The 19,688-nt window shown below is 41.8% G+C and overlaps 3 protein-coding genes across 3 annotated transcripts in view; all 3 read right to left on the reverse strand.

Annotated features, from left to right (window-relative positions):
• The window catches only part of LOC114665298 (gastrula zinc finger protein XlCGF57.1-like), a 37,621-nt gene extending 36,464 nt beyond the window's left edge, over positions 1–1,157 (reverse strand). Inside the window, exon 1 of the mRNA XM_028819780.2 lies at positions 1,089–1,157. The gene's annotated coding sequence lies outside the window, so the exon portion shown is untranslated. The remainder of the gene's footprint in view (positions 1–1,088) is intronic.
• The window catches only part of LOC114643527 (gastrula zinc finger protein XlCGF57.1-like), a 318,307-nt gene extending 317,075 nt beyond the window's left edge, over positions 1–1,232 (reverse strand). The window contains exon 1 of the mRNA XM_051926324.1: positions 1,089–1,232. Coding sequence (XP_051782284.1) covers positions 1,089–1,174 — 86 coding nt within the window. The 5' untranslated portion in view covers positions 1,175–1,232. The remainder of the gene's footprint in view (positions 1–1,088) is intronic.
• Positions 1,233–8,182: 6,950 nt separating this feature from the next.
• LOC114665284 (gastrula zinc finger protein XlCGF57.1-like) lies at positions 8,183–18,243 on the reverse strand. The gene is made up of 3 exons (XM_028819755.2): positions 18,150–18,243; positions 14,346–14,806; positions 8,183–10,493 (listed from the first exon to the last, which is right to left on the reverse strand). Exons 2-3 carry the CDS (start codon positions 14,770–14,772, stop codon positions 9,010–9,012), a joined length of 1,911 nt encoding a protein of 636 aa, XP_028675588.1. The 5' UTR covers positions 14,773–14,806; positions 18,150–18,243; the 3' UTR covers positions 8,183–9,009.
• Positions 18,244–19,688: the final 1,445 nt, after the last annotated feature.

Raw genomic sequence — 19,688 nt, forward strand, 5'->3', positions numbered from 1 at the left:
TAAAGCAGTACTTCGCCGCTGCAAAGCGCGGGTATTTTGATATATATCAAAATATATCGCGTCATCACGCCTCCCAGGTAAGCACGTGAACTGACCCACTGCCGTTTGCAATGCCATATTCGCGACATACAAGTTTAATGAGAAGACACGAGGTATAAACAACAGTTTGGATCACTTTGTAACAGAGTTAAAATTGCTGTAGCGAGAATCCAGGTTTGCAACCCCCCAGGCAGACACGTGGTCCACTCCCACCCTCCGGAAATGTCCCTCTACCTGCCGCAGCCAGGTATTACGTGGGCGACACCTTGGCCTGGTCCAGCCACTCGGGTCCCCAACAATGAGGATCTTACGAGCCGGATCACCCTCGGGGAAACGCGCCACATGGACGTAACTGACGCTCCCTCACAATGCAGATAATGTGCCTCATTCGGGACTGCATGAGTAACCGCTCATTCGACACGAAGTCAAACCAACGGTACCCAAAGATTCTTCGGAGAGACACAGTACCAGGGGAGTCCAGTCTTCATCTCAGGTCACTAGATAGCGTTCATGTCCCGCAACCATATAGCAAGACAGGAAGCACCAGGAATCTAAAGATTTGGACCTTCGTCCTTTTGCATAGATATCAGGAGCGCCACACACCACTTTCCAGCGACCTCACGAGGATTGGGAGAGCATGGGGGGTCACCACATTACATATCACAAAAGAAAAGTATACAGTCAGGTTAGCCAGGAATGGTATTGTGATCGAGGTGTATTACGAGTAACGCGCCACACGAACGAGGACATTTCGTATTCTTTTTATTTTCATGATAAATTTTTTTTCGCTCTTCCATATCACCGACCAGACATGAACGAAGTCGCAGAAAAATCGGAAGGAGAAACGTGACGAGAGGGGACTGAAAATTCAAAAAGATGAATGAAGCAAGCGGGGAGAAGACGCGGAATCAATCGGCACTCGAAATAAACAGAAAGGAAAGACGATGGAGACGAATGTGCCACTCGGCTCGGGCCTAAAAGTACGGACAATCCTTCTCCATATTTTATTTTATTTTTTTTAAATAAACAAACTAACTTCGTTTACTCACCCCCTGCTCTTCGGTGCTGAGGTTTTCAGTAATACACCGCGTCCACACGTGCTGGGGAAGTTGTTGTTGCCACATTGTGACGTCATGCATCCCGCCTTGTCGCCCGAAGAAAGACGAGCTTTCTGCTGATTGGCTGCGCCATCCTCATAGTAAAGTGTAATTGGTCACAACAGAAAGAAATACGCGGCGCGGAGACTGGAGGAGGAGCGGCAGCGGATTTACAGTCGTGGCTGTGGCCAAAAGTTTTGAGAATATCCCAGGTGTTGGTTTTCACGAAGTTTGCTGCTTGAGTGTTTTTAGATATTTTTGTCAGACGTTTCTATGGTATACTGAAGTATAACAACAAGCACTTCTTAGGCTTTAATTTAGAATTACGTAACGTTTATTACATCTTGCCTGAAGAAGGGGTCTGAGTTACCTCGAAAGCGCGCATATTGTAATCTTTTTAGTTAGCCAATAATAGGGGTCACTTTGCTGCACTTCTCACTACATTCATAATGGCTAACATGGTACAACACTCTAGTACTATAACGTTTATGCAAAGAGTCAATATTTAGATAGATACTTTATTAATCCCAAGGGGAAATTCACATACTCCAGCAGCAGCATACTGTTAAAAACAATATTAAATTAAAGAGTGATAAAAATGTAGCTATAACAGACAATAACTTTGTATAATGTTAACATTTACCCCCCGGGTGCAATTGAAGAGTCGCTGAAGCTGCTCCTCTGTTTGGAGATTTGCATTGATGGCCCTTCTTTCTCTTAAAAGGCCTCTGCAATTCACCCTGGCATGCTGTCTGTCCATCAACTTCTGGGCCAAATCCTTATGGCCCGGTGCTCCATCATGCTGTAAAAGGCATTTTTGGTCACCAAACTGTTCATGGATGGTTGGGAGAAGTTGCTCTCTGATTTGGTCCCATTCTTTATTCATGGCTGTGTTCTTAGGCAAAAAATGTGAGTGGGCCCTGCACTCCCTTGGCTGAGAGGCAACCCCACGTGACATGAATGGTCTCAGGATACTTTACTGTTGACCTGATGCAGGACTGACCTTAGCGCCGCTCACCTTTAATTTTTTTCCGGATGCCCAAACAATCAGAAAGGGGATTCATCAGAGAAAATAACTTGAACCCAGCAGTCCAATCCAAGAATATCAGTCTGTCCCTGATGTTTTTCTTGGCTTCTTTGCTGCCCTTCTTGACACCCACCAGAGCCATTGTCCAAAAGTCTTCACCTCACTCACACCTGCCTGCTGCCATTCCTGAGCAAGCTCTGAACTGGTGGTGCCTAAGAACACAGATGGTACCAAAACATCCTCTGAGAGCAACTTCTCCCAACCATCCAACAACAGTTTGGACACCAACAATGAACAATCCAGTGTGGACGCTGAAGTCGGTAACAACAGGAGACAAACACCAGTTTAAAGTAAAAAGCAATTTCTTTATTCTTGGCGAGTCAGAGAGGCAGCAGCTACTGAAAGTTCATACTGCTACAAACCTCTCGCCTGCTAGCAGGACGTCTATCTTTCTTTATACTCAAGTTCTTCGACAAGAAGAAAAAACAGAAACGCGGCCATTCATTTTGAGGTCATACATAGATCATTATAGCTTGCAGTCACACCCTGGATTGGAACATGCAGGAGAGCACCGAGTGTTTCTAACAGTTAAGAGTTATTAGCACATTCACAGTCTTAAGCAATAGCCCATGTCAGCATAAATACACACAAGAGCAACTGCAGCGATCGCCCAGCTAACTGTCACAGGGTGTGTGCAACCTAAGCAGATTTAGACAATACTCACGTCTTCATTTTTTCTGCATGCACATAGCTTATACAATATCAAAGGTTACATAAAAGTTAATTCAGTACATTACATTAGTTTAATACAAAATACATTCTTAAGCTTAGCATTTTGTATTTTATTAGCACCGTACTTTTATTTTTTGGAATGGCAGACACAGTAATTCTAAATATTCTTTCTCACCAGCATGATGGAGCACCGGGTCAGAAGGCAAAAGTGAGAACTAAGTGTCTCAGAGAAAATTTTGGGTCTATGGCCAGGAAACTCCCCAGACCTTAATCCCATTGAGATATTGTGGTCAATCCTCAAGAGGCGGGTGGACAAACAAAAACCCACCAATTCTGACAAACTCCAAGCATTGATTATACAAGAATAGGCTGCTGCCATCAGTCAGGATTTGGCCCAGAAGTTGATTGTCAGCCTGCCAGGGCAAATTGCAGAGGTTTTATTATTATTATTATTTACTCTCTGCAAAAACTTAATGAAATTGTCAATAAAAGCCTTTGAAACTTCTGAAATGCTTGTAATTCTACTTCAGTATACCATAGAAACATCCATCCATTATCCAACCCGCTATATCCTAACTGCAGGGTCACAGGAGTCTGCTGGAGCCAATCCCAGCCAACACAGGGTGCAAGGCAGGAAACAAATGGATGCCATCATCCATATGCTACACCGATCCCTCTCCCACTTGGACAGAGGCAGTCGTGCTGTAAGAATTATGCTTCTAGACTTCTCTAGCGCCTTCAACACCATCCAACCTCTGCTCCTTAGGGACAAGCTGACAGAGATGGGAGTAGATTCATACCTGGTGGCATGGATCGTGGACTATCTTACAGACAGACCTCAGTATGTGCATCTCAGGAACTGCAGGTCTGACATTGTGGTCAGCAACAGAGCACCACAGGGGACTGTACTTTCTCCGGTCCTGTTCAGCCTATATACATCAGACTTCCAGTACAACTCGCTGTCCTGCCACATGCAAAAGTTCACTGATGACACTGCTATCGTGGGCTGCATCAGGAGTGGGCAGGAGGAGGAGTATAGGAACCTAATCAATGACTTTGTTAAATGGTCAAACCACCTACACCTGAACACCAGCAAAACCAAGGAGCTGGTGGTGGATTTTAGGAGGCCCAGGCCCCTCATGGACCTCGTGATCATCAGAGGTGACTGTGTGCAGATGGTGCAGACCTATAAATACCTGGGAGTGCAGCTGGATGATAAATTAGACTGGACTGCCACTACCGATGCTCTATGCAAGAAAGCACAGAGCCGGTTATACTTCCTTAGAAGGCTGGCGTCCTTCAACATCTGCAATAAGATGCTGCAGATGTTCTATCAGACGGTTGTGGCGAGCGCCCCCTTCTACGCGGTGGTGAGCTGGGGAGGCAGCATAAAGAAGAGGGACACCTCACACCTGGACAAACTGGTGAGGAAGGCAGGCTTTATTGTAGGCATGGAGCTGGACAGTCTTACATCTGTGGCAGAGCGACGGTGGCTGAACAGACTCCTGTCAATCATGGAGAATCCACCGCATCCACTGAACAGGATCATCTCCAGACAGAGGAGCAGCTTCAGTAACAGACTGCTGTCACCGTCCTGCTCCACTGACACACTGAGGAGATCTTCCTCCCCCACACTATGCGACTCCGCAATTCCTCTCTTTTGGGTAAACGTCAACATTATACAAGGTTATTGTCTGTTATACCTGCCTTGCACTCTCCACCTTGCACTGCATTGTTGTCACTCTTTAATTGAATATTTTCTTTATTAGTATGCTGCTGCTGGAGTATGTGAATTTCCCTTTGGGGATTAATAAAGTATCTATCAAAACTTTTGGCCATGACTGTACAGAGAATCAGATCACCAACAGACATGAAGATAAGTGAACAGAATTTGGACTGTTTGCCTCCCAGAAAAATACGGACTTTGGCACGAAAAATGCAAATCAACCCCAGAACAGCAGCAAAGAACCTTGTGAAGATGCTGAAGGAAATGGGCAGACGAGTACGGATATCCACACAAAAACGAGTCCTAGATCGACATAACCTTCAAAGGATGCTACTCAGCAAGGAAGAAGCCACTGCTCCTAAAGAAGGCAGTCTGCAGTGGCACATGGGGTTTAGATTTTACCCTTTGGAGAAATGTCCTCTGCTCTGATGAATCTAAGAATGCACTGTTTGGCCATAATGACCACCATGATGTTGGGATGAAAGATTGTGAGGATTGCAAGTCAAAGAACACCTTCCCAACCGTCAAGCATGGAGGTGGGAGCATCATGTTATGTAGATTGTTTGGGGAGTGGGGGGTGGTTACAGGACATTTACCTTTGCTGCATAAGGACTGGTGCACTTAACAAAATAGATGGCATCACGAGAAATTAAAATGATGGAGAGACACTGCAGCAACATCTCAAAAGATCAGCAAGGAATTAGTCACAAATGGGTCACCCAGATGGACAAGGACCCCAAACAGATCTCCAAAGTTGTGGTGAAATGGCTTAAGGGCAACAAGGTCAAGGGACTGGAGAGGCCGTCACAAAGCCCTGACCTCAATTCAAACTGAAAAAAGAGCATATGAGCACAAGAGGCCTACAAACCTGTTCCAGTTACACCAGTTCAGTCTGGAGGAATGGGCCTAAATTCCAGCAACCTATGGAAGGCAACCCAAAACGTTGGGCTCAAATTAAAACAATTTAAAGTCAATGCTACTAAATATTAACAAAGTGTATGCAAGCTCTGCGGTGGGTTGGCACCCTGCCCAGGATTGGTTCCTGCCTTGTGCCCCGTGTTGGCTGGGATTGGCTCCAGCAGACCCCCCGTGACCCTGTGTTCGGATTCAGCGGGTTGGAAAATGGATGGATGGATGTATGCAAGCTTGTGACCCACTGGAATTGTGATCTAGTCAATAAAAAGTGAAATAATCTGTCTGTGAACATTGTTGGAAAAAATTACTTTTGTCCTGCACAATGTACATGTCTTAAGTGATAGGCCAAAATTTGTGGAGGGCTTATAAAGTAAGTTTGAAAGAATTCATCCAAAGTGGATGGAAACTTCTGCCATCAAACTGTACAGGACAGCCATAACACAGAGCACCGGACCATATTAGGAATGGGAATTAAATTATTACTTCTCTCCACGCAACCTTACCTCTTTGATCCGATTATGGATGTGTTGGCTCAAGAGATAAAAGACCAATCCCCCTGGTGTGGGCTTTGTGCGGATGACCATTGTGTTGTGTGGCACCAGAAAAGCTGGAAGTGGACAGAAAGATGGAAGAATGGAGAAGATCTTATAGGAAGAAGACAAAATGAGATATAATAGTGACCAGGGTCTAGACATTAGCCTGCAGTGAAAGGTATTGAAAAGAGTGGAAAGGGTAGGATCAATGGTAGAGTTAGGGGCAAAGAGGCAGAGATAACTCTCAAAGTGAAATGTGAATGGAACAGTTAGAAGACGGTGTCAGGAGTGCTGTGTAATCAAAGAATTAAAGTGAAGGTTAAAAGGTGGTGAGAAGACCAACACTGACATATGGAGCTGAGACATGGGCAGTAAAGGAGAAGAAGTTGGGTATTACAGAAATGAGAATGTTGAAATGGATGTGTGGAGTTACCAAAAAAAAATTAAAAAAAAAAGAGGTTTAACCTGAGTGGGAGAGATATCTAAGTACGTACAGGAAAGCAGGTTGAAGTGGTATGGACATGTAATGAGGAGAAACAAGAAATATGTGGGCAAAAAGAGGAAGCCCTAAAAGACGATAACTTCTGTCTACATAACAAACAATGAACCTTCCACCTTAATTAAAAGGACAAGTGTCTGTGTGTGCCCCTCCCGTTGCCATGTCATGGTTATATGCCATTTGGTACGAGATTTTAAAAAGAGTTGCTAATTTTGGTGATGTGCCATGTGTTCGAATAAAAAAAAAAAATGCAATGCATTACAAAATTACCTACTGTGCAGTTCTTTATCGGAAATGTCCTCCACAGCCTGCTAACCTTGTGAGAAAAGATTGTGGCAATCTCCACCACATCAGGCAACCACTACCTATTGAATACAAACTCCACAAACCAGTATTCACTAATGGAGTGGATTACATGGCTAGTCCAGAATCCTGCCAACTATGCCAAGTGTTTTGTTCTGGTAGGATCCTAGAGTGACCCTATTGTTCCTTTCAGACTCTTTAAATCACAGGTGTTGAACTCCGGTCCTCGAGGGCCGCAGTAGCTGCATGTTTTCATTCTAACCATCTTCTTTAGTGAGCCGTTTTCACTGCTAATTAACTTGTTTTGCTTTAGTTTTAATTAACTTGACTCAGGCCCCTTGTCTCTTTTTCCTTAATTAGTAGCCAAACAATAATGAGACATCAAACAAGCTACCATATGACCAGCTCACCTGTGCCCACACAATATCTGAAAATAAAGGTGAAGGTCTTAGTAAGGTTGATCTCTCAGGTCATCAAAACATTTTGTTGGTGTTCTTAGAAAAACAGAAAAAAATCAACAGATTTGGAAATGTCTGCTGTGGCAGAATGAGAGCAGCAACAAGCCATTAAATTAAATAATGGGCTTAATTAACAGTAAGAATCAGCTTCTCATTAAGAGACTATTTGGAGTGAAATTGGTTGGAGTTTGAAATCCCAGTTTAGTTGGTCATCTGTTTGCTCGTTTCATGTCTCATTTCTGTTTGGCTGCCATTTAATGAACAAACAAATCAATTCAGAGGACTGAATCCTTAAAAACAGGGCTATTGAAATGAAGGGAAAAGGAGTTAATTAGCAGTGAAAACTGCTCACTGATTAGGAACAGGGTTAGAATGAAAACCTGTAGCCACTGCAGCCCACCAGGCCCGGAGTTTGACACCCCTGCTTTAAATGGTGTGCCCCAAATGCCATCTATAGCCCTTCTTTTACCAACACTGACTGCTACTGTAGTACAACAGCTCCCCCTTCCCCACATCTTTCATCCCAGATACTTAGAATACAAGAGCAGACAGGATAGAAAGTTACACTTTTTATTCATAGATTAACTACTGGTATCCAATTGTGCCCCAAATATAAGCAAAGTAAAACTAAGAATTGGAAAAATAACACCAATACAACCTGGATAATAAGCAGTTCATCTTGTGTGCTTAGGCTACCAGATGGCTCTCAGTCGTAGTATGTTGATCGGTCTCTAGACAGATATGGCCTTCTGATAGAATGGTCGAGACACAAAATGGATGGATCTTCAGAGACAAAGACATCTTTCTGTAAGCCTTAGTTTTTCTTGTCCTGTGGTTCTTGACACACCTCTGGGACCACTGGGGGTGTTTTATATTTTCCTCTCTGGCAGACTTCTGCTCCCCAGTCCAACCAGAGTATCCCTTCATGTATGTGCAAGTTACTTCCCACTTGTTCCAATTTGGGATTTCAGCCTGTGGCTAAACATCAGATCAGATAAGACTTCTGCACATAGATAAATCATACGTGTGCCTGAAAGAATTGGCTTATACATTTTTTTTTTAAATGTAAATTAAAAATATGGCTTATTTGATAGACCGTCTACAAAATTATCACTATATATGCTAGAGATTACTAATTTTTTCCCCACTCTAGTTGTATCACTTCAGTTGGTACTCAAGATTATATTTTTTGAACCCTCCATTTTCTGCAAGCCCCTCCTGACATTTCTTCACTGAACATTCTGGGTCAAATGGTGTAAAAGCAGCAGTACATCTCCACTTTATGTTCAGCTGACCACTGGACTGTATCTAGTCCTCTTGAAATGTCTTTTTCAGTGTATGCTTACATGGTCTTTTCTGTTGCATTGTTGTGGGATCAGCAACACCGTCTATCTGCACTGTTGCCACAGTGAAGGTCTTCTCTTCATCTGAATATTTATTACCATCACTACCACCTTCATCTGCCCTAGTGTGGAGACAAGAGCTGGGCACATTCTTATCCTGCCAGATGTGTGGGCCAGTAACAAGGAGTATTTTTGACCATTTTCTTACTAAGAAAGTAGCTTTGCCTGGACGTGATTGGGTACAGATCTTGTACAACGAAGCCCACCACATGAAGGTACTCGTCCAGACTTTAGTTAGGAGTTTGACCACTCTTTTCCTCCTCTAAAATTTATTCCTTCAGGGCTTCCCTCGAGTATGAACTCTCATGTGGCTCTCAACGCAATATTTTCTTGAAAATCTTTTTCCACACTCAGAACAGCTATAGGGTTTCTCTCCAGTGTGAATAACTGTGTGGCTCTCAAGGTGACCCTTTTTTAAAAATCGTTTTCCACACTCAGAACAGCAAAAGGGTTTCTCTCCAGTGTGAATTATATTGTGGGCCTTAAGGGTGCTTCTATCTGAAAATCGTTTTCCACATTCCAAGCAGCCAAATGGCTTCTCTCCAGTGTGACTTGTCATGTGGCTGCTATAGCTTTTCTTGAAAGAGAATCGTTTGCCACATTCACAACAGGAATATGGCTTCTCTCCAGTATGAACTCTTCTGTGGGTTTCAAGTTTGCTTCTTTGTGAAAATCCTTTTCCACATTCAGAGCAGCAATAGGGTTTCTCTACAGTGTGAATGCTATTGTGAGCCTTAAGATAGGATTTACTTGAAAATCTCTTTCCACATTCACAACAGCAATAGGGTTTCTCTCCAGTATGAATTGCCATGTGGATCACAAGATGGCCTCTTTGTGAAAATCGCTTTCCACATTCCGAGCAGCCATGTGGCTTCTCTCCAGTGTGAGTTTTCATGTGGCTTTTATAGGTGCTCTTGAATGAGAATTGTTTACCACATTCACAACAGGAATACGGTTTCTCCCCGGTATGAACTATTTTGTGGGTCTCAAGTCCATTTCTTTTTGAAAATACTTTCCCACATTCACCACAACAATAGGGTTTACCTCCATTATGAATTCTTTCGTGTTTATAAAGATGGCGCCTTGTTGAGAATCGTACACCACACTCTGAACAACAGAGAGGATTTTCCCCATTGTGAGTTCTCATATGCTGGTTAAGATTTTTCCTGTCATAGAATCGTTTCCCACATTCTACACAGCCATATGGCTGAGTTCCAGTATGGATTGTCATGTGGCTCTTGAGACGATGCTTTCTTGTAAACCCTCTTCCACATTCAGAACAGCAAAAAGGTTTCTCTCCAGTGTGACTTGTTTTGTGGCTGTCAAGATGGATCCTTTGTGAAAATACTTTTCCACATTCAGAACAGCAATGGGGTTTCTCCCCAGTGTGAATTCTATTGTGGGTCTTAAGATTGGATTTTCGTGAAAATTGTTTTCCACATTCAGAACACACATAAGGCCCTTGAGTCGTTTGGTTCAACTGATTGCCTTTGTCTTTAGATGCACATTTCAGACTTTTCTTTTGCAAGACACGCGTTTCTTCCAAAGGAGTACTGTTCTCTTGTTGTGGCATGTTAATTGCATCTCTCTTTGTTTTGTGCACAACTGGCAGAGCACTCAACTGCATGGGGGATCTTGTCAAAAAATCTGATGCAGATGTCAATTTCATATTTTCATCATGTGCTGTCTGTTGATATTTCACTTCAGGACAGACCACAACAGGGAGACACTGGGAAAAGCGGAGACGCTCCAGTCTGTCTGCTGAAAGATATAAAAATACACAATTGTCATATCTCTCAACATCATGTAATCGCTCACAAGTGGCACTCATTTAGTGTAAATCGTCTCATTTCAGTTCAAATAACACCACCACCCTAACCCCACTAGAAAGTTTCATTTTACACCTGACAGTTTACTTTTATTCTGCTTAGGAGGCATCTTACAACTATTATACCAGATTTTTGAATCATTGATCAAGTGCGGCTTACAAAAAAAAAAAAAAAGGAATGATGAAGGAATTCAGGGAAACCAATCTTAACAAAGCAATTCAATTCAAATTAACTCACAAGAAGTTAATTAGCAGCACAAACACGTCACTCAATAAAAAAAAGGGTTAGAATGAAAATCTGCAGCCACAGTGGTCCTCCAGGACCAGAGTTGGCGACCCCTGCTCTAAATCACATGGGGCTCTGATCTCTCTCTGAAAAAGTCCAACGTTACTCCTTAACAATCCGTAGAGGATAATGTCTGCTGAACAGACAGGTATTACTAGCCAAGTGGAGGCAAAGTGCACTCCAACATGTGGAGAGAGGTAGAGCAACTCAATCGGAGGCTGGCACGAGAGTGAGGAGGGTCCTGCTTCCTTTGTCTCAGATTAGCACGAATATATCGCTCCTGCAAGTGAACTAGGATTCTTAGCGCGATGAGAGAAGTTGCAAAATTAACCGGAATGTTCCAGCAAATTATAGATAAACAAAACCCGATCTGAATCCATTAAGTAGTTCTCTTGTTCGCTAGCTAAGCGAAGGTAAGGAAACCAGAGACTGGCGAGTGAGTGAGGAGGGCCCCGTCCACTGCCCCCTCTCCTCGGCCCGCAGCATCTCTCCTGGATTCGTGCAAATATATTGCTACTGCAAGCGAACTAATGCTTAGTGTGGTGAGAAGTCGCAAAAATCAACCAGAATGTTCAAACAAATTCTAGGAAAAAAAAAAAAAAAAAAAAACACGATCCAAATCCATTCTCTCGTGAAAAGTGGACAGTCATATGTTTGATTATATATAACATACTTGTTGCCACCCAGCCAGTCAGTAAGCACGGCACTCGCTGTCCCTAGGACTGTTTTACACAAAAACAAAACTCGTACCTCATCACCACACTACACTACACTACACTAACCACTCATCTTAATGCATGTACATAAGTATATCATACACAAAGAGGGTCCAATTTAAACAAGCAAGACATGACAGGTTTGTGATATTTGAATCGGATTTGACTCATCCATTAAATGTTACTCTATTAAGTTTTTAACCTGCCAATGATGCAAATTTAAATCTTATAATTGCAAACATTACCAACCTAGCAGGAAGGAACTGTTTGACAAACTGAATTTTAAAAACATGTGGGCACAAAAACAGCTCTAAAGAGTTTGTGTAAATGAAAATATCAGACATTTTCCTGGAATTTGCTAACAGTACAGATATAATAAGGCTTGGTTTTTTTTTTAGCATTTATTTTAAGCTGTAGTTTTCAACTACTAGAGAAACCATTTAGAATACACTCATGCTAAGATAAATCAGGTTTTCCAGGATTGGAGCATTTTTTTAACCCAGGGCTGAAACCCCAAAAAAAACGCTGTTAAAATGGAGGAATCCCCATGTCTATCGCATATTAAAATTGCATTTTGTTATTTATGAATGCTGATGCTAGTTGTCTTAAATGATAGTTTGGCTAACTACTCATTGACTGCATCACTGTTTTAAAGCTGCCGTTACTGTTGGTAGTAGTTTTTCTTCTTCTTTCAGCTGCTCCCGTTAGGTGTTGCCACATTGGATCATCTTCTTCAATATCTTTCTGTCCTTCCATCTTGCTCTGTTACACCCATCACCTGCATGTCCTCTCTCACCACATCCATAAACCTTCTCTTAGGCCTTCCTCTTTTTCTCTTGCCTGGCAGCTAAATCCTTAGCATCCTTCTCCCAATATACCCAGCATCTCTCCTCTGCACATGTCTAAACCAGCACAATCTCGCCTCTCTGACTTTGTCTCCCAACTGTCCAAGTTGAGTTGACCCTCTAATGTACTCTTAGAATGTTTTATTCAAACAACAAAGGCACAATATTGATCATTTGAATAATGGAGGGACTTTTAATAATAATAATAATAATAATAATAATAATAAAATAGCCAGTGAATGGGATTTCTGTTTTTGCTCTGGTATCGTACAGGTATCAAGTATCATGAACTTTTACTTGTATTGATATTGAATGCAAACATTCTGGTACTGTGACATACCTAATTTGAAAATATTTTAACAAAGGTGAGAAAATATTAGGTGAAACAGTGTATTTTTTAAATAAGGTGAGCACAGTCAGACACAAATCAAAATCAAACTGGTGCGTCAACAAAAAATAGAATCGCCAGCCTGAATCTGAGCGCCTAAAACAGAAACTACCAGGAAGGCAACAATTAAAAATTGGGTACTTTATTATTTTGACAGAAAGTGCACCTGGCTTTTATTTTGACACGTTCTCATGATGAAGTACAGTCGACCCTTGATATAGGACCCGTCTGACATGCGAACAACTTGGTTTACGACCAAAATTTTTGTTTTGAATTATGACTAACGCCTTGCATTATGACCCGAATGCGGTCACGTGTATCCGCTTGTGCGATTGTAAACAAAGAGCCGAGAGCGTTCGTAAGAGTCAGTCGGAGCCCAGATACATGTGTTTGTGGACGTAATTTCGGTAAGTGCAGTGATTTATACAATTTATTTCGATGATTGCTAAGGAAGGAAGAGAAGGTAACGAAGGTAAAGAAAGCGATCACAATCGAAACAAAGAAGGAAATTGTGCAGAAATATGAGAGTGGCGTTCGTGTGACCGATCTCGCTAATATGTACAGCGTGTCGAAATCCACCATCGACAATTTTACAAAGAAAAGATTTCTATAAGGAGGCTCCTTCCAAACAATAACCACCTTCCATTTCATTCTCCTCCTCCTCCCTTCCTGCAAGCCAAAGATGTCAAATTAAATGGCGAGTACAGTATGAAATTGTTGTTTCTGGTAGGCTAGGCACTTTTAATAACTTTTTGGTTAGTACATTAGAAAAATTATTGGTGTTTTGGTAAATTATGCACATTATACAACCCTTTTTTATTATGAAAATGTTAAGCAAGTGTTGCTGTAGGAGGTTCGGAACGCATTATGGGTATTTCCATTATTTCTTATGGAAAAAATAGTCTTGACTTACAACCAACTTTAGTTACAACCAGCCCTCGCGAACGAATTGAGTTCATAAGTCAAGGGTCCGCTGTATTGCTTTAGTCCTGCATTGACCAATAGGCTGCAAGTAATTCTTGTGGGTTGTCATTATCAGGAGGTAAACACAAGAATGAACTGTCGCGTGACTCTATGAGAACATATCAAAATAAAAGCCAAGGGCGCTTTGTGTCACGAGAATAGAACAGTACCAATAATTATAATCCGCATGCTACCCAGGGACAACCACCAATCTCAGACAGTGATGGGACATGAAGGGTGACCTTTATCTCAAAAATTTGATGGCGTAAAAAGTAGTTGCTAATTCTGGTGGATTCTGGGACAGACTGCCTAGGAGACACTCGACGTCTGTGCTCTGAAAGGGTGGTGCTCACAGGAAAACAAAGATGGCATTGTGGCGCAACAGTAAATATTATATTTATCATGAAACCAAAAAGTAACGTGATAGTCAGAATCACTGTGATATAAAAAAAACAGATTCTTAGTAAAAACCTTTTACAGGATGGCTCACAAGAAAACCCTAATGCTAACAAATTTGATATTCAAACATTACTCCCACAAAAGCTGAAATTTCAACCGTGTGTGTTGACTGTTTGGTCTCCACTTACCTTCTCCAGACTGATTTGTAGGTGATGACTGGCCTCCTGGTGCTCTCCGTGATGTTTCCCGACTGGTCTTTGCATCGGAGTAAATATCAGACTTCTTGCTGACAGAATGCTCCTGAATGGGACATATTTTACCCCGAGGGGAGACTGATCTACTTACATCTCCATCTCTACATCCAGACAAATGGCCGGACTCTGACTGAAGGTCTTCCTCCTTGACTTGTTTCTGTATGCCACGGATGACAGGCTTCTCAGCAGCCTCTTCCTTAATGCCCACTGTCCCCTGTTCACAATCCTCATTCTTAATGCACAGACTCTTCGGTTGATGATAGGCGTATTCCCGTTCACGGTCGTCCTCCTCCTTAATATTTACGATCCTTTTCTCCATCACATTCATGTCAGACTGGTACATTGCCTCTGTCACATCCATGTAAGTTAAAGTGTTAGACTCATCCTCCTCCACTCTGTGGAAAGAACAGCAGATGAACAAAATGGAGTCCAGAATAGTTAGAATATCTCCTTCAAAAAGTCAGGTCAGACAGTTTAGAGACAGCAAACCACAGTTAAAAAAAAAAAAAAAAAAAAAAAAATACAGCAACTTTGAATTCAAACCAAAGTGCCGTTTGGATTTCATTTTCTCTCAGTTTTGAGCGGGTCATGCCATTTGAATTCAACAAATTATCCAAAGAGTTTGCATCACTATTTGTATGTGTTGATTTGTATATAAATGTGACAGGCACCTACTGTGAGTGCGAAGGTGGAAGGACAGGCGTCTCAGCCACGACTGAGGAAGAATTAATGCTGAAAGCCTACACCTTCAATAATGAAATTATTTCTTCATTTCAAATCCATTGTGGTGGTGCACAGAGCTACAATTATGAGAACTGTTATCACTGTCAAATATTTATGGACCTAACTGTATATACAGGGGCTATAGAAAAGAATTCACCCCTTCGAAATATTCCCATTTCTTTTAAATGAAAACACATAAACCAATATTTTTCCACCTTTACTTACTCAATGCAATCTGTAACATCCAAGTGAAAGATATCACAGCTACAGTTCAGAAGAATTTTAAAAAATCAAAAACAAGAAATCCTGAGATGAATAAAAGGACCACCTTTGAATAAAAGGCTGTCATTAAAGCAAAAGGGGTTCAACAAAATGACATTGACATTGTGTGTGTGTGTGTGGGGGGGGGGGGGGGGGATTCTTTATTAATCTCAGTAGGTCTTGTTTTTGATTTTGGTTGCATTGAGTAAGTAAAGCTGGAAAGAAATATTGGTTTATGTGTTTTCATTTAAGGCTGTAAAGCAAAAAAAGATGGGAATATTTCAAAGGGGGGGGGGGGGTCTTTTCTATACCCACTGTAGATGCAACTTTTTGTCCTTACTCTGTGTGTGTGTGTGGTGTGATCTGTACAGACCTTCCCCAAACAACAACAGTACCTCAGTCAATGACATTTTTACAAAATCTATTCTGCTCTCTATAAAGCTGTCGATCCAACACAAGTCTACCTTGGCTCTGGTTTTTAACAACATGACATTGTAAAGTGCCGTTAAAAAGCAAAGATAAATATTTCTCTACTAACACATGCAATTGCATTCAAGTATCACTTTAATAAGCAAAAACACACCGACTCTTTGATGAAGTAACTAAATTGTTATACATTAGAAACTCAAATATTTTAACTAAATCCCCAAATGTACCGCCATGCAAACATTTTCAGACTTGTTGATTTGGGTGACACACGGCGATTATGAATTACACCTTCATTTTATTTCCCTTTGACATACAGAAGCACTTTTTTTCACCACCAACAGCAAAACAAATGGCAGTGTTTTCTCATGAGCTGTGTTAAAGAATACGAGCTGAATGGGACCATTTCAAAGAAATCATTTGGAGTTTTCCAATCAGCCAAAGCTACGAGTTATGGAGGTTGGAAGGGAAAAAAGTTTCCCTTGAGTGTATTTATTTTTTTTGCTGTCTACAATGTGTCTCAACCTCAAAGGAAATGGCTTTAAAAATTAGCAAAACTAGTGGGCTTCACCCTCTGCAGTCTTTGCTCGCCAACCACCGACCTGCACTATGCATCAGCCACTTCGTGACTCTGCCACTCGCGTATGTGGATTTCACTTTCACCAAACAACCAATCTTTTAACTCTTGCAGATACGCCTCTTCACTGGGAAGAAACACTTAATTTTTCCTGATGGCAATGCGAATTAGACAATCTAAGTCTCCGACTTAAAGTTTAAATCCAAACAATATATTCGATCTCTTTTCGCTGTTTTGTTATTTCACTGAGTAAAAATTTCAGTTTGTTTGCACTAATGCAATCTTTACTATCAGTTTTTTTGAGACTTTCGAATTTTCGTACTTCCATTATCTCTAACCTGCTCTGCATTTGTATCGCGCCAACGTTTTTGAATTATTTATGACATTCTACTTTGTCATCTACTCTTTGTGCCAAGAGATTTAACTATGCCCGATTAATAAAAGACAAAGTCTTGTCTCACGGGACGTGAAAGTATCTCTCTGAAAAAGTCTTGTCGTCCCAGGATTTTTTTTTATTATTATAATAGAGAGAAATATTTCTCAGCTCTGGAAGGCTACTGTAATTCATAAGGTGGATTTAATCCAAATCAAAATTAGTGGTGCAAAGGCTGGGCCATCTTAACAGCATTATAGGCCCCACCAGGCAAACAGTGCACTGTGGTCCATACCTACTGGACCACTCAGCAAGTCACAACATACATAGATTAGCATGAGGGCAACTGCCCAGCGTGCCCACGTGTTAAGACGGCCCTGTGCAAAGGCTATTTGTTAAATGAAAGTGGAATGAGCTCTTGATTTCAAATAAGCATACAACAGTAATTGAAAAAAAAAAAATAATGATCGAATTTCAAAGTGTTTTTTAATTACGAACATCTTCTCCGCCTTATGGGTTTTACTTTTTATTGTACTCTATGTTGGGTGAAAGCACAGTATTAACTCCCCACTCGTTGATTTCGATCCCAGTGCTGTTCGACAACGTCCAAGTGAAACTGACCTTCTGGGATCCCTCAAGGGGGCCACTGAATGAAGTGACAAAGAAGTCTAAGCTGCGCCTGCAGAAGGACTCGTCACCCCTGCGCGCTCCACGCAGACTGATGACGTATAAATCGAAAAAAATAAACAAACATTGAGGCAGAGCGGAGACGGGATCCGGAAAAGTTACGGAAAAAGCGACTTTTCCGTAAACCAGTGGTGACTAGCGGATGGTCAGAGGCTGAAATGGGTCTCGAGAAAGTGATGGTGAGACGCGTGTGCCGTGGGACTGACGATATTCTCCGCATTTCACGTAAACGTCCTCCGAAGTGGATGATAGGCGTAAACACTGGGTTTGTCGAGTAGGGAGATAACATTGAAGCTTCGCCACATTCCACATCACAAAATAAAAGTATACAATCAGGTTAGCCAGGAATGGCATTATTGTGATCGAGGTGTATTACGAGTAATGCACGTGTGCACACACCCGGGGACATTTCGTATTCTTTTTATTCTTATATTTTTTTTTCGCTCTTTCACATCACCGACCGGACATGAAAGAGGACGCAGAAAAATTGGAAGGACAAACGTGACGAATGTGGACTGAAAATTAAAAAGGATGAACGAAGCAAGCAAGGAGACGACGCGGATTCGGTCAGCACTCGACATAAAGAGAAAGGAAAGACGATTGAGACGAATGTGCCACTCGGTTCGGACCTAAAAGTACGGACAATCCGCCTCCATTTTTAAAAATAAACAAACTAACTTCGTTCACTCACCCCCTGCTGCTCGGTGCTGAGGTTTTCTGTAGTGATAGACCGTTCGATACTGTGTCGAGCTTTCGAAGCACTGCTTCGAGGCTTGTTTCAAATGCGCCCGTCGCGTGATTTGAGGCACGCTGGCGTAATGACGTCATTCATAATATGAATTTCATATCTGCGCAGTCAGCTTCCGGTTTAGTTCCTCACTCGTCTGCTGAACTGTTTTCCCTGAAAGCGTAAAAGCAGTTGTCCCTGCTGCAGCGGTAAGGTGTGCTGACGCGAGTTCAAATCCCAGTTGGCGTTCGCGTTTGGCTTTTGCCTAAAGTTACAATAAGGACTTTGTAAAAAAACAGTTATGTGGTACTTGTCTGTAAGTTAACAATCATATCTGCGCAGTCAGCTTCCGGTTTAGTCCCTCACTCGTCTGCTCGACTGTTTTCCCTGAAAGCGTAAAAGCAGTTGTCCCTGCTGCAGCGGTAAGGTGTGCTGACGCGAGTTCAAATCCCAGTTGGCGTTCGCGTTTGGCTTTTGCCTAAAGTTACAATAAGGACTTTGTAAAAAAACAGTTATGTAGTACTTGTCTGTAACAAATCTATTTTGGAGACATTACGAACGATTTAAATGAGGCACCTTTTTCTTTGGTGTGGAATCGTGTCCACCTAGAATCTGTAACAAATTAATGAGCATATTTTGCGTAAGGTAGCACGTATTATAACAATCCAGAATCTACTCTACGCCATGTCGATCATATCAGAGAGGCTAAGAAACGCTTCACTAAAGCCGACGTGGTCATTACACCAGTATATGCGCAAGACACTCCTCATTAAACGTTTTTACTATTCAGTGATTCCCAGATCTGTAGCTGATTTGTATTATTGATTTCCAAAAAACAATGAGTAAAAGCGAGCTCTGTATAACTAATCACAACTGTCTTTCAGCGCCATCAACAGTGTCTTCTGCAATTTTAGGAAAGCCTCGGGATTTCAGCGTTAATGAGACAAAAAAGTTGTAAAGAAACTTTGCGAATTCATCCAGAGGTGAACATAAAGATCACTCAAGTATTGACAAGGAGCAGCATAAGCACATCTGGAGCCAAACTTTCAAGAGAGCACCTGACTTTGTCAGCAACATCCGACCCTTGTGAATGCATCTTATCAAAGTCTCCCCTGGTGGGGATGTAAATAAGTAATCCTCCGAACCACAGCACAACTAAGTAAATCATTGATGTAAATAGAATTATTGAAAGACTAAGCTTTTATCGTTTCTGTATTCTTAAACCATCTTCCAGTCCCACAATCCCCCGCTGTCACTGTCACCTTTAACGTTCCCTGCTCCTTACCTGTCTTGTTACCCAAAGCATCAACACTCAGTTTCATTCAAGGCGTTATCGTCCTTCCTTTCACAGACATAAAATAAGACACACATTTCTTCTACATACGTGTCCAATAATAATAGTAAACTGGCAAGAACGAGAAAAAGCACAAGATGGGAATATTCATGACAAGAGCCTCGGCATCAGGGTGAGGATGTGCCTTGTCACCCATTACGTGAGCTCGT

Source organism: Erpetoichthys calabaricus, chromosome 1 (genome assembly GCF_900747795.2).
Source record: "Erpetoichthys calabaricus chromosome 1, fErpCal1.3, whole genome shotgun sequence".
In the NCBI taxonomy this organism is placed as follows: Eukaryota; Metazoa; Chordata; class Cladistia; order Polypteriformes; family Polypteridae; genus Erpetoichthys; species Erpetoichthys calabaricus.